The sequence below is a fragment of the Medicago sativa genome, chromosome 7 (genome assembly GCF_051527215.1).
Source record: "Medicago sativa cultivar Bolivia chromosome 7, Bolivia_mono, whole genome shotgun sequence".
Lineage (NCBI taxonomy): Eukaryota > Viridiplantae > Streptophyta > Magnoliopsida > Fabales > Fabaceae > Medicago > Medicago sativa.
In genome coordinates this window covers 93,132,467-93,146,951 of record NC_140755.1, presented here as the reverse complement: position 1 = coordinate 93,146,951, position 14,485 = coordinate 93,132,467, and the positions used below count along the sequence as shown (strand labels likewise).

Sequence of the window (14,485 nt, the reverse complement as noted above, 5' to 3'; positions counted from 1 at the left end):
GTGTGTTTGATTTGCTAAATAGTAGTAAGTATTAAACACACTAGTATAAGACAGAACAAGACAAAACAAAACATGACAAAATTTTATGCCATTGAATAATTTTTGATCTTATACGATTTTTTTATGGACAAAAGACTATTTTATTATTTTAGACAATTTGGACATGTGACAAAATGTTGTGTTGTGGTTTTTTTTGGTGATGTCCGGGGTTCGAACCTCAGACCTTACATACATTATGCATTGTCCTTACCAACTGAATTACGCTCATGGAGACTGTGTTGTGGTTTAGTGAAAGACAAAAATTAAATTTTTGTTCTATCTCTTGTCTCTAATTTGTCTTGTCATAAAACAACTTTACAAATCAAACACTCTACAACTGAGGTTATGGTAACATTTATTTTTTAACGAATCAAACACACCCTTAATGTTTTTTTTTAAGAACACCCTTAATGATTTTGATAGAGAGAATATTAAACAAAAGTTATTTTCACTGTTATAAACGTATACCAATATAAATAAGATTTCGATTTGCAAAAAATGTTCTAAAAATATTTCAATCTGTAAACAAATATGATTAGCTTTGAAAATACTGTTCAGAAGGAAAAAAGCAAATTATATAGAATCGTGTCGCACATTTTTAAAAGTATTAATAATTTTTGTGAGCAAAAGACCACAAAGAGAACCTCGCATTTAGATATCTCTTTTATCTTAATAAGAGGTTTTAAGTTCAAATTCATCCTCAAAATACAATATTACAAGATTAATGTTAATATTTGCAGGAAAAAGAAATACTCAGATAAAAAAAATCACCACAAATAAATAAGTTGGATGTTTAAATTCATGTCCCAATTATGCAGACACGAGTGAACATTGAGAGAAATCACTTTTTATATTGGTTTGATGATCTCCAATTTTCAGATGTTAGTGGAAATAGAAAATGTGAATATTTCGGTTTTGATATTAATGTTTTTTCAGTTTCTACATCATTAATGAGTCAAAAAAATTTCTATATCTTTAATGAGTCAAAACAAAATCTCCAACATTAATATTTGTTTCTTTTTACTATAAACTTCAATAATTTTTTTTTTTGAAGGATAAACTTCAATATTTGTTTCTTTTTACGACATTAATATTTGTTTCTTTTTACGATAAACTTCAATATTTATTTTTTTTGAAGGATAAAACTTCAATATTTGTTATTTCAAGTATAATTTTTTTTTGCTTATTTCATATTTATTTTCCTGGGTCAAACAATAACACTTTGAAGAGGCCAAGCCCGACCCATTACAATTTTGTTAGGCCCATAATAAGTTTTTACCATTAAAACCCTAACGCAACAAAACCGATAAGCAGCCGCTGAGCTTTTGCGCACTTGCATCCAGTTTGAGAAGAAGAAGAAGAAGACACACTCAACTCTCTTCCCTGTTCGCAACAAAGCAAAAGCTGGACGGAAACGAAACCACTGTTTTTCATCGACAACCACAAACCCGTTACAAAGTACGTTCAGATTTTCCCTTTTTTTTTTTTCCTTCGATTTTCTTTTCATTCTCGATTATGCGATTCCGGTGCGTTTCCCGGCCGTTGTAAAAGGCTGTGCGCCGGATAATTTCATCGGAGAAGAGATCCACTCCGCGACGCAATTCTGAGATTGCGCGATTCAATTTGATTTTCAGTTTTAATGTAATATCAGTTTTATTGTTAATGGTTAATTTGCATCAGCTAATTAGACGTAGATGATTCACTTGATTTTCAGTTTATGATTATCATCGGTTTAGTGGGATTCTAATCTACAATTTCGCGAGATTTGACTATTCTTAATAGAGAATTTTGATATGAAATTGTGTTTTACCGTTATTTTTGGATTCAATTTTATTTATTTTGTTATCGTTTTTTAATTTTGATTATCACTATTTTTTTTAATCTGCTCAGCTAATTACATTATACGTTGATAGTTTCACTTGATTTCTCAGTTTATGAACATCATCTGTGTTTAGTGTGATTCTAATTATGAATATTTAGCATGATTGTAATTTACAATTTGCAAAATTTGGCATTTTTTCTAGAGAATTATGATAAGAATTCACGTTTTATATAATTACTTTCATTATCACTATCTTTTGGTCATCTGGCACAGCTAATTACATTACAATTGGTGGTAATTTCACTTGATTTCTTAGTTCATGAATAACATCGGTGTAGCGTGATTCTGATCTATAATCTCGCGAGATTTACCATTTTTTCTAGATAATTCTAATATGAATTTGTGTTTTACTATTGTTTTTGGATTACATTTTGTTTTATTATTGTTTTTTAATTTTGATTATCACTCTATTTACAGGGAGTTGAATTTTGTGAATTTGCAATATGACGTCATTTTTGAAGCCTGAGAATGCTCTCAAAAGAGCAGAAGGTTTGTTCAGAAGTTGACTTTTCTGTTTTTCTTTTCTTCGTGTTCTTATCTTGTTGTTTGTTCTTTTAGAGAATTATGCAATTGAATCACTTGAAATTTGATTTACAGAGTTGATCAATGTCGGGCAGAAGCAGGATGCTCTTCAGACTCTGCACGACCTGATCACTTCGAAAAGATATCGCGCATGGCAGAAAACACTGGAGAGAATTATGTTTAAGTATGTCGAGCTTTGTGTTGACATGAGGAAAGGCCGGTTTGCTAAGGATGGCCTCATTCAGTATCGTATAATATGTCAGCAAGTGAATGTTAGTTCACTGGAGGAGGTGATCAAGCACTTCATGCATCTGTCAACAGAGAAAGCTGAACAAGCACGTAGTCAGGCTCAGGCCTTGGAAGAAGCCCTTGATGTGGATGACTTGGAGGCTGATAAAAGGCCAGAGGACTTGATGCTGAGCTATGTTAGTGGCGAGAAAGGAAAGGATAGATCTGATCGGGAGCTTGTTACCCCATGGTTTAAATTTCTCTGGGAAACTTACAGGACAGTGCTTGAGATATTGCGGAACAATTCGAAATTGGAAGCCTTATATGCTGTAATTTTTCTTGTCTTTTTACTTCTTGTTTGTATATAGTTGATTGCAGTGTTGTTTATGGCGGAGGCCCAAAATTCTTCAATTTCGGCCTCCTTATGGCGCGGTTACGGCGGGATATAACATTTGCCATATTGATGTGGTCAATGCTCGCCACACCATACTGCCATAATTGCCATTCAGTAACACTGGTTGCTCGTCTAAAGCAACCAATTTGATGATATTTATGTTTATGTTTGAATTATTTTAATTTTAACATGGAACTGTTTTACCTTTGTTGTCTGGGAATATGGTCTTGGGAGATGTGATAATATATGCCATCATTGCAGTGTGAGATTTTATATTGCAAGTTATCTCTGATGTAGATTTAAAATGCAGTGTTAGACATTTAGAAGTGGCAGGCAAGTATTTCTGATAAATAGAGATTAATTGCTTGTCATTAGGGCTATATGTTGTTGTTGCTCATTAACTTTCTTTTTTATTTGCTGTAGTTAAAAAACAATAATATAGGAGGCAGATTTACTTTATGTCAAACTTATAGTAGATTCTATTGCCATATGCAGATGACAGCCCATCGAGCTTTCCAGTTTTGTAAGCAGTATAAGCGAACAACAGAATTTCGCAGACTCTGTGAAATTATCAGAAATCATTTGGCTAATCTTAACAAATATCGGGACCAACGAGACCGACCTGACCTTTCTGCTCCTGAAAGCTTGCAATTGTATCTTGATACAAGATTTGAGCAGCTGAAAATTGCCACTGAACTTGAACTCTGGCAGGTTGGCAGCTTCTCATTTTTCCTTAAATCTTCACAAGGTGTTTGTTTCATTGATGTTGGCAGACCTGATTTTTTGTTGCATGCAGGAAGCCTTCAGATCTGTTGAAGATATTCATGGATTAATGTGCATGGTCAAGAAAACACCAAAACCATCCTTGATGACTGTTTACTATGTCAAGTTGACAGAAATATTTTGGAAATCTTCAAGTCATTTATATCATGCTTATGCATGGTTTAAGCTCTTTTTGTTACAGAAAAGCTTCAACAAAAATCTCAGTCAAAAGGATTTACAATTAATAGCTTCATCTGTTGTTCTAGCTGCACTCTCAGTGCCTCCTCATGATCGCACTCACGGTGCATCTCATTTAGAACTAGAGCATGAAAAAGAGCGAAATTTGAGGATGGCTAATCTCATAGGCTTTAATCTTGAAACCAAGCCTGATAGCAGAGAAGTGGTATTTAACTTTCCCTCATTTGCACTCCCAGTAGTATATAAATATCTGATTTGCTATTCTTACCATTTGCTTTTGTTTCTGTTTTGTCTTTCCCCAGCTCTCAAGGTCGTCACTTCTTGCTGAACTGGTAAGATATTCTCATTATTTGAAACAAAAAACTCTAAAGAAATTCCTATATAAATTTTTTATTTTTGTTGAACTGCACTTGTTATTTTGTCCTTCAAATATTTGGTGTTGTTGGTCATATCGATTTGAATTTCTTTAATCTTCAACTTATAACAGCTTTTAATTTTTGCATTTCATGGGTTGGTTGTGTGGTAATTATTTTAAACATATCTAAAAATAATTTCTTACATTATTTCCTGAACCTTTGGAGTGGTTGGGCACACATTATTTAAACACACACACACATATATTTGTGTGTGTGTGTGTGTGTGTGCGCGCTCTGTAAGGTTCAGGGGTTGGATAACATCTGGGTTAGTAACTTAGTATTATTGCAATAACCAATTGCTTTAGTCTCGGTCCCACGTTATGTTTGGAATGCTTGCAGGCTTCAAAGGGTGTAATGTCTTGTGTTTCACAAGAAGTGAAAGACATTTACTATCTCTTGGAAAATGAATTTCTACCCTCGGATCTTGCACTAAAAGTACTACCCCTTCTAAATAAAATTTCGAAATTAGGGGGTAAGTTTACCTTCGCTTCATCTGTTCCAGAGGTGCAATTTTCTCAGTATGTCCCAGCACTTGAAAAGTTGGCTACCTTGAGGTTGCTACAACAGGTGCATCTTCTTTTTTTGTTGTTATTGTGTGTTATTTATTTAATCCTTCTGTTTGATGTGTACTTAAACCTGTTTGCCTTCCTTCCTCAGGTGTCTAATGTTTACCAATCGATGAAGATTGAGAACTTAGCTGGGATGATCCCTTTCTTCGATTTTTCAGTCGTGGAAAAGATTTCTGTAGATGCTGTTAAGCAGAAATTTCTATCAATGAAAGTGGACCACATGAAAAATGTTGTAATTTTCTGTAAGACGGTATGTTTTCCTTTATCTTAGTATTATTGCCTTTTTAAAACTTTACAATACAGTAGGAAGATTTTTCTGTTTCTGTTTAAATTAATGTTATGGTGGATCATGGATAGGATTTGGAATGATTAGTTGGGGTGGCACATATTACTGAGAAGATGGTTGATTTTTTATTTAAGTGGTTTGACCATGTTATTTGAGGAATACATTCGATTGTTGTTCAATCGTGGTTCTGCTGAATCATTATTCCCAACATGGAAATAATCCGTTATTTTGTTTGCACCTATGTCAGATGCCTAGGATAAGTTGTTTACATAAACTCTCGTGGTTTAGATGGATAAATTTTTTAGTTGTTTATATAAACTCTGAATCGAACATTTTAATCGTATCATAGTATTGTCTCATTTTACCAAATCTTACGGAATTTGCTTGGTTTCTATCTCAGAGTCTTGAAGCTGATGGCTTGAGGGATCACTTGGCTAGTTTTGCTGAACAATTGAATAAGGCAAGGCAAATGATTTGTCCTCCTGATAGGAAACAATCAAAACTGGGAGCATTGCTCCCAACTTTGTCAGAGGTTGTGGCCAAAGAACACAAGAGGCTCCTTGCTCGAAAATCCATTATTGAGAAAAGGAAAGAGGAACAAGAACGACAGCTTCTTGAAAAGGTATAATCCTTTTAGTTTATTAATTATTATTCATTTCGCTCATTAGGATTTAATAATATTTGAAACGATTAAACTTTCCTTTATATGTTTAAATTTGAAATTTTGAAGGAACGCGAGGAGGAGTCAAAGAGGTTAAGACTGCTGAAAATTGATGAAGAAGCAGAGCAAAGGCGGCTTGCAACTGAGATTGAGCAGAGGAAAATTCAAAGAATCCAAAGGGAAAAGGAGGAAAGAGATAAAGAAGAAGCCGAGGCTTTACGTCTGGAAGCTGAAAAGCTTTCGAGGAGAAAGGGCAAAAAGCCCGTAATTGAAGGGGTAAGTTGAAGCCTGCATTCAATTTAGAGCATCCACATCCATGCCCCCATATTTGTGGTATAATTAGACCCCATCCAATATATTATATTACTTAGCGCTATCAATTATTTAAACAACTCAACTACATTTTATAAATATCCATACTACCCATCCAAAATTTTAAAATGATCCCACTAATCTTACAATTTATTCATAATTTATAACGCTAATCTTACAATTTTTTGTAATCATTTTAATTCAAAACAAGTGCCACTCAAAAGCATAGTTTTATTGTTAAAGAAAATAAAACAAGACAGCCACCGTTGCTCTGCATGGGTACGGGGTCTAATATCAGCACCTAAAGAAACCCAATTAGTGGTGTCCATTCTGACAAGCTGTGCATACATGCTTTAAGTTTCTTCTTTTGTTTTGATCTGCTTATGATGACAATACACACTATCTGTAGGGCCAAATTTCTAGGGAATCCTTGATGCAGTTGACGTTGGTCGAACAACTCCGGGAGAGACAGGAAATGGAGAAGAAGCTTCAGAAATTGGCCAAAACCATGGATCATTTGGAAAGAGCAAAGAGAGAAGAGGCTGCTCCGCTAATTGATGCTGCATATCAGCAGCGATTAGTGGAAGAGAGGATTCTTCATGAGCGTGAGCAACAAGTATGTCTACTTGTGTTCCCTTGGAAACAATTCAATTTTTACACATTTTTCCTCTCAAGTTGGAACAAAATCTTATTTTTGCCGCATTCTATTTAAACAAGCTTTTGTCTTGTACTAACTGTATGAGACCATTGTTTTATGCAGCTAGAGGTTGAACTAAGCAGACAGCGCCATGCTGGAGATCTCAATGAGAAGGAGAGGCTTAGTCGAATGATGGGCAATAAAGTTAGTATCATAAACTCTTAGGCTACTCTTCTATATCTTGGCCTACCTTTTAACAATTGATGTTATTTGTCATCATATAAGACAGACAAAATACCATTTATTAAATTTACCTAGTATGTCTAATGTTTTATCACGTGGTTTGGCTTTGCAGGAGATATATCAAGCGAGAGTTGTGAGTCACCGCGAAGCGGAATTCAATAGGTTGAAGAAAGACAGGGAGGACCGTATCTCTAGGATTTTACTCTCCAGGAAACTGGAGAGGGAAAAGATGAGAAAATTGAAGTATTATCTTAAGGTGGAAGAAGAGAGAAGACAGAAATTGCGTGAGGAGGAAGAAGCTCGGGAGCGTGAAGGTAATCATTATTGATTTGTTTTCTGGATTATATATATGTCCAAGCGTTTTCCCCCATATCATATAGTATTGAAAGGATTACACTAAACTTGTTGAATGTGTCTATTTTATTAAATTCCGCCAACACAGACTTTTGATTATTTTTTTCTTTCCAATTCTATCTTTTGTATTTCAATTCTTTCTTCATTACATTAAAAAAAAATCTTTTGTAATTAGTAAATGTCTGTTGCCCTGGAATCAGGGTACCATCTTTTACACACAACCAGTAGATAATCATCCTTTGTATTTAGTTAACATGTGGTTTTTCTGAACTCCAGAGGCTGAGAGAAAAAAGAAGGAACAGGCTGAACGCCAAGCTAAATTGGATGAGATAGCTGAAAAGCAGAAACAAAGACTAAGAGAAATTGAAGAAAAGGCTGAGAGGGAGAAGAGGGAAGCATTGTTGGGCAGACCTGCTGAACCAGCTCTTAGGCCTTATGAGCCTCCTGTCCGTCCAGTTGATCCTGGCACTGCTGCTCCAGCTGCTGCTGCAGCAGCCCCAGCTCCAGGGAAATACGTTCCCAAGTTCCGGCGAGGAGGAGGTGAAACAACAGGGGCTCCTCCTCCAGAAGCAGATCGTTGGGGTAACAGTAGCAGCAGGCCGGATGGTGACAGGTGGGATCGTAATTCTTCCTCATTTGGTTCTGGTGGGGGTTCAAGGTCATCTTCAACTTGGTCATCTTCCAGGATGCGTGATCGTACTTGATCGTTTTTGTGCCGTGATTTACTGCTCATTTTGCCCTTTGGGGTTCTTGCCTGATATTGTGCTGGTTGCTCTGATTTTTGCTCGAGTTCTTCGTACTCTTCCCTGTTTGAGTTTTAGAATTCTATTTTTGATACTGAGTTCTCATTTATTTATCTTCCAATGTTTATGAACTCCTTGGTTCTGTTGAAGAACACGCCAACAAAATGTTCCATTTATGATCCAGTGGGATTGGATACGGTAATTAAAATTTCATGTCAGACGAGTATTTTGGACTTATTTTTCTATTTATTGCAAACCTGTTTTCAGTTTTGTTTTATCGAAAATAAAAAGGTCTGCGGCCTTCTTGGATCTTATTAACTCTTGAATTTTTCTTTATAAATCGTGTAGTTAATATATACACACGGCTTCATAAACTTGCACTCCAAGAACATCTTTTTCTTGTGCACTCCAAATGTATTTTGGCCTCAATGAATTTGGCAGATCACTGCGATTCCAAATATGCTCATTCAGAGATGTACTTAGATAGGGCACTAAAATCCAGATTTAAATCCACTCGTCAAATTACTTATGCATACTCAATATCACTTGAGCAAAAATAATGACATATCATGAATGATATAAATTAGCCCGCCTTTAGTCATGGCCTCTCTAGTTGCTGGTCTCCCTTGAATTTACCTCTAAACCATAACTTTGCCTTAGGCTGAACATCTTCCATACTTTTTCCAAAGTCTATGACAAATCCACCCATCATTATTTTCTATTCCAAAAATGGTACTCCCTCTGGTCCTTATTATAAGAAACAATTGACTTTTTTGGTTCATTGTGTAAGTGATGTATCTAGTCCATATTTACAATAAGATACATTAATTATTCTATGAACCTAAAAAAATCAACTTTTTCCAAAGTCTTTGACAAATCCACCCATCATTATTTTCTATGACTAATCATTGACAACTTCTTCCCACGCAAAGAACAAGAACCTCCACCGCCAACTCCACACATTAGGTGTGGACATGGTTCGGTTCATGATGAAAACTGAACCGAACTGAATTGTTTAGTAAATTTAAAATAACTAAACTGAACCGAACTGTTTCAAACCGAAACGAACTGTTATTATTGATACCGAACTGAACCGAACTGTTATTATTTTTAGTTTGAATTTTTTGGTTTTTTCCCCCACCCGTACCACACACAATGACCGTTAAGGCATTAACCCAACAACTCATATCCTCTACTCCACAAAAAAGGTCAACGATAAAGATGAGACGATGAATAATAATCAAACTCAAATGAGCTCTTTCCAATTCTTTACAAGACAAGATTCAGAATCTTTGCTTACCACAATATTTCTTTAGCTTCATATCGTTGTTATGCAATCTCATTCACTAAACTACCCAACTAATTTTCCAACTCTACTCCGTGTATGTCTACATAGATACATATATCTATAAACTGAACTGAGAACTTGAACCAATGGCTTCTGTGATTATTTACCGCGACGAAGAAACGCCGTTAGTTGTTGAATCACTGATTCAATTTCAACCGCATAAAAGCCATACCAGAGATGTTCATGTTTTGAGCATAGCGTTTTTACTCATCTTTCTAGCTTATGGAGCTTCTCAAAATTTACAGAGCACTCTCAACACTGTTAGTTACTATCTCTAGATTTATTATTATTGTATTTGGATTATGAGGAATGAAATTGAACTCTATTAGTAAATTTGTGTCAAATGTGTGTCAAAGGATCAGGGTGACCAATCACATTGTCTAGCGTGTGTCCTGAGACCAATTTCTATGTTGCAATCTTTAACTGACTCTGATACCATATTAAATAAGCTTGAACTCATCACAAAAGTTAGTTCAAAGGATAAGAGTGCTCAAACACATTTATACATCCAACAACCTAGAAACCGGAGCAATTGAGACTCCAGAGGACGTAGCGTGGGTCATGAGTCTAATTTCCACATTGTGATCTTTAAACCGACTCCAGTATCATGTTAACTGAACTTGAATATCCTGTCCATACATATTTATATATCCAACAGTCCAGGAATTGAACATTGGAGACTCGTAACAAACTCCAAACAACTTAAATAATTTGATTGTGAATTTGGAGGCTAGTGGTGAATAATTGTATGTTTTGAATTTTCAGGAGGAGGATTTGGGTACGACTTCGCTTGGGATACTATATTTGTCTTTTACATTTTTTTTCTGTTTTTGCTTCTTTGGTGGTGCGGATTCTCGGATCCAAGAATGCTTTGATGGTTGGAACTTCTGGTTATTGGTTATACCTGGCTGCAAACTTGAAGCCCAATTGGTAACTGCAAGTGCGCGCTATCTTGTTTTATATGTTCATGTATTATTCTGCTATTAAAAACGTACACATGCAGTGTTTGACTTTGTTAAGTAAATATTTCATTTCCTTAGTTTTGCACTTCCTTGAATAATAAGATAGATACAATGATTACTGATGCAATTGTGGACTCTTGATTGATAAGTACTGTAAAAAAAGAAAACAAGTTGTAACTAATGAGTGGTTTGTGAAAAAGTCAGCATTTCTGAGTTATTTGGTAGCATATGATTAGTTGATTTTAAATAAGATTATAGGGCACTTATTTGGTACAAAATATGACCATAATCAACATTTTGATTGAATTCTTGTTGAATTTTAGACACACCTGACAGCAGTGACTACATGGAGGCTTGGACTAATAATATTATATTTTTCTAATGAAGAGTAAAGTGAACTCTAAGCATCTCACATATATATAGTAATTAATTATGTTCTGGGATTCATAAATCATATTTTGATTTCGGCTTAGGGTGGTTTTTTGTTCTTATAGTATTGGGGATTTTCATCCCTACCAAAGTATAAGTTCATATGCTTTTTCAATTATTTGAGACAAGTTTTTACTCGTCAAAGAGCAATTATCCTTATATTCCATGAAGGATTGGCCCCTGTAGTTTAACTTGTTAAGATATTAGACCTAGAGAAAACAAAACCTAAATCAACGACAACAATATAGTGCCTCAAAAACTCTTCATTTGATGGTTGACTATCATTTATGGGTGCTTATACTTGCTCACAGTTGCCTTTTTTAACACCATTTGGGTTTTACATTATACGATTGTGTATGTGGCTGAATAATACTAGCTTATTATGGATATGCATGCTTGACCATTGAGTGACTGTTATGCAGGTATACATTGGTTCCGGCTTCTGTGTATCTTGGGTTTTGTGCTTCTATATTATGGGTTGGACAGGTAAATGCAACATGTCAAAGTTCCACAGTTCCTTCATATTGTCAGCAGTCTTCCATATCTTCACTGATCTTCGATTGACCTGTCAGGGAACATATCTAACTTCCACTGCACGCAGTCATGCTATAGATAACAATTTCCACGAAGGTGCAGTAATTGGTGACTTCAACGGAGAGTTCTGGGGTGTATACACACTTCATCAGGTCATCTCTCTCTCTTTTTTTTTTTTAAATAAGACTGGTCGCGTTATTGTTTCTGTTTCTTTTAATAAAAAACTACTTCGAATTCAAAGTTGATTCGTTTTTAAACCTGTATTGCAGTTTATTGGAAATCTTATTACATTTGCTCTACTCAGTGATGGGCAGGTATGTGGTGGTTAGTCTTGCATATTTCGAAATTACTCTTGTATATTTTTTCTTTAATAATCAAGTGGTGATATTTTCCATGTTTACGCGCTCTTGGTTGGCAATTACAAATGGAAAATTGCTGCTTATGATGCAAAATAAAGATGAAGTTCATGATTGACCGAAAACTTGGTCCAAATTTAGTTGAGCTTTAAACATTTCTATTCGAAAAGCACATAACTTGTGATAAACATTTGCTACAATCCATGTTGTGGCAATGACCAAGTATTCAAGTTGTTTTAATTATAAAATAAAACAGTTGTAGACTTGTAGTGGTTTGCCAACAAAGGTCTAGGTGTTTGCTCAATGTTTGGAAAGATGTTTATTTGTACAAACAAATTATTTTAAGGAAATGAAAATATGAGTTGGGTTTTTTGTCGTACCCTTTAACAATGAATTCTCATCTCAGATACAAACAAGTTTTGAATTAGAATATTTTACATATTCTTCAGATTTCATTTCGTTTCTCATCACTGTAGGAGGGAAGTACCAATGCACAACTTTATTGTTTGTTGTATTCCTTTTCGTTATGACCTTTGGTGCAATATTAATGTGCTTTCTGCATAAACGGGGTGATAATAGCAAGGGAGGACACAAGCATTTGGATGCCGGCGCTGGTGAATCAAAGTCCCTTAAGTCTCTATGTAGATCACTCACGGGTGCACTGACTGATGTGAAGATGTTGTTGATCATACCCCTTATAGCATATTCAGGTCTACAACACGCATTTGTATGGTAATTTCATAGGAATCATAAGTTATCTTCCTCATGATCTTCCAATAATGGTTCCCTGAGTTCTTGTTTTCTTTCCTGTCCACTTTGTAATGTTTGTTGATGAAATACTTCTTCACAGGGCGGAATTCACCAAGTATGTTGTAACTCCAGCAATTGGTGTTTCTGGTGTTGGTATTGCAATGGCAGTATATGGGGCTTTTGATGGAATAGTAAGTATTGACATGGAATGCAAAACTGTAGTTCCTTGGGTGGTGGTTCAAAAGTGATTTGCTTACATCATGTTTGCGAGCATTTTTTTTTCTTATTTTCTTCTTTTATCTGTTTAATTTTTTGTTCTTAACTCTTTAAATATGCCAGTGTTCTCTGGTCGCTGGTCGTCTCACCTTTGGTCTCACATCCATTACATCAATAGTTTCTTTTGGAGCTTTTGCTCAGGCAGCTGTACTAATCTTACTTCTGCTAGATTTCAGGTTCGTAACATTCCTGTTGTTTGGCTGACGTATATGAATATTATTTTCCCCTTGGAATGTAATTTCATTTTGCTTATATTTTCATTGGTGTTCTGATGCAGCATATCCAGTGGATTTGTTGGTACATTATATATACTTATTTTGGCTGCTTTATTGGGCATTGGTGATGGAGTTCTAATGACGCAGCTCAATGCTTTACTAGGAATGCTATTTAAACATGACATGGGACATAAATGCCATCTACCCTTTTATTTCGCTGAAATATACTATTCCAAATTCAAATTATGCCTTGCTAAGTGCTAACATGCTACCTTGCTTCTCTATTACTTTTTTGAGGTCGTCTTTTTTGTTAGTTATTTTGCTAGTTCATGTCTCAAAGCTAATAACAAATTCAACTCTGACATAAAACATCTCACATTATTGTTCTAGTATTGCATAAGATTTTTACCTGATTCATTTCTTAATCACCTTCTCTTTTCCAAATATCTCTTATATCATTATGTCAAATTTATAATACTTTGCGGTGCAGGAAGGGGCTTTTGCACAGCTAAAGATATGGCAGAGCGCTACAATTGCTACGGTGTTCTTTTTGGCCCCGTACATTTCGTTCCAAGCAGTTATCATGGTCATGTTAACTTTACTATGCTTGTCACTCTGCAGTTTTTTATGGTTGGCTCTCAAGGTGGGGAATGCGTTGTCCCCCTCCACCAGTGAGTGAATTTAATGTTGCTATAAGTGCAAGCATAGTCGTTTTTCCTATACGGCACATTTCCTTCAGTTGAATGAAGTGTACAAATCGTGACAGTTGTAATTTATTAACTCTCGTGTCTATTAGTTATTTTGCTGAAGAATGTTCAGGATGAATTAGTGTGATATTCACACAATGAAAGATCTATGTAATATATGTGTATCCAATATTAATTATTGATTTGTTTATCAACATTTGATATTTATTTGCTCTACTCTCTAAAGTCAGTTCCAATAGTTTTGTAGATCATTGATTCAGTCCTAAATCAATATATATGGCCTGCAGAGGAGGATGTATTGCTTTAATATTGCTTTTAAGAATACACAAATAAAGATTTAAAAAAAAGATAGTGGAAGGTTGCTCGCAGTTGCCTACTAATAGGAATACTATAGAACCAGAATATATGGCATATATCAATATAGTGTTTTGGTCTATTTTTTTGAAAAAATATCTGGTTTGGTCATTTAAGTATTCAGCTTTTGGTTAATGGAGAAAAAGAGATAATGAGTGAGTTCTTTTGTTTACATTGAAAATGTCAACTCTCTTCAAGTAGCAAGCACTCAACTAGGTTGAATAAGTGTCAACCATAGTCTTCAGCAAGGTCTAAAGTTTTAGTTTGGTCTCTTATCTTACTTTTTGGATTTGGTTTCGTGATAGGTT

The 14,485-nt window shown here is 35.1% G+C and overlaps 1 protein-coding gene and 1 pseudogene across 2 annotated transcripts; both read left to right on the top strand.

Annotated features, from left to right (window-relative positions):
• Positions 1–1,351: 1,351 nt before the first annotated feature.
• Positions 1,352–8,483, top strand: EIF3A (eukaryotic translation initiation factor 3A). Its single transcript, XM_085723131.1, has 14 exons — positions 1,352–1,497; positions 2,339–2,410; positions 2,519–3,000; positions 3,561–3,776; positions 3,862–4,230; positions 4,328–4,357; positions 4,781–5,008; positions 5,099–5,260; positions 5,697–5,918; positions 6,027–6,233; positions 6,679–6,885; positions 7,030–7,110; positions 7,262–7,463; positions 7,780–8,483. The coding sequence occupies exons 2-14, from the start codon at positions 2,365–2,367 to the stop codon at positions 8,205–8,207; spliced, it is 2,880 nt and encodes a 959-aa protein (XP_085579257.1). The 5' UTR covers positions 1,352–1,497; positions 2,339–2,364; the 3' UTR covers positions 8,208–8,483.
• Positions 8,484–9,533: 1,050 nt separating this feature from the next.
• Positions 9,534–14,039, top strand: LOC146910385 (UNC93-like protein 3; annotated as a pseudogene). The gene is made up of 10 exons (XR_015017677.1): positions 9,534–9,854; positions 10,360–10,524; positions 11,408–11,471; positions 11,558–11,671; positions 11,789–11,833; positions 12,352–12,607; positions 12,726–12,816; positions 12,965–13,077; positions 13,179–13,303; positions 13,608–14,039. The product of XR_015017677.1 is annotated as an UNC93-like protein 3 (transcript).
• The last annotated feature ends 446 nt before the right edge of the window (positions 14,040–14,485 follow it).

What these genes read in the sequence shown, in the direction of transcription:
- EIF3A (XM_085723131.1), top strand. Translation starts at nt 2,365, where the DNA reads ATGACGTCATTTTTGAAGCCTGAGAATGCTCTCAAAAGAGCAGAAG. An exon ending in CGTCACTTCTTGCTGAACTG is followed by an intron (nt 4,358 to 4,780) that starts GTAAGATATTCT and finishes GAATGCTTGCAG; the next exon opens with GCTTCAAAGGGTGTAATGTC. An exon ending in AGAAGCTCGGGAGCGTGAAG is followed by an intron (nt 7,464 to 7,779) that starts GTAATCATTATT and finishes TCTGAACTCCAG; the next exon opens with AGGCTGAGAGAAAAAAGAAG.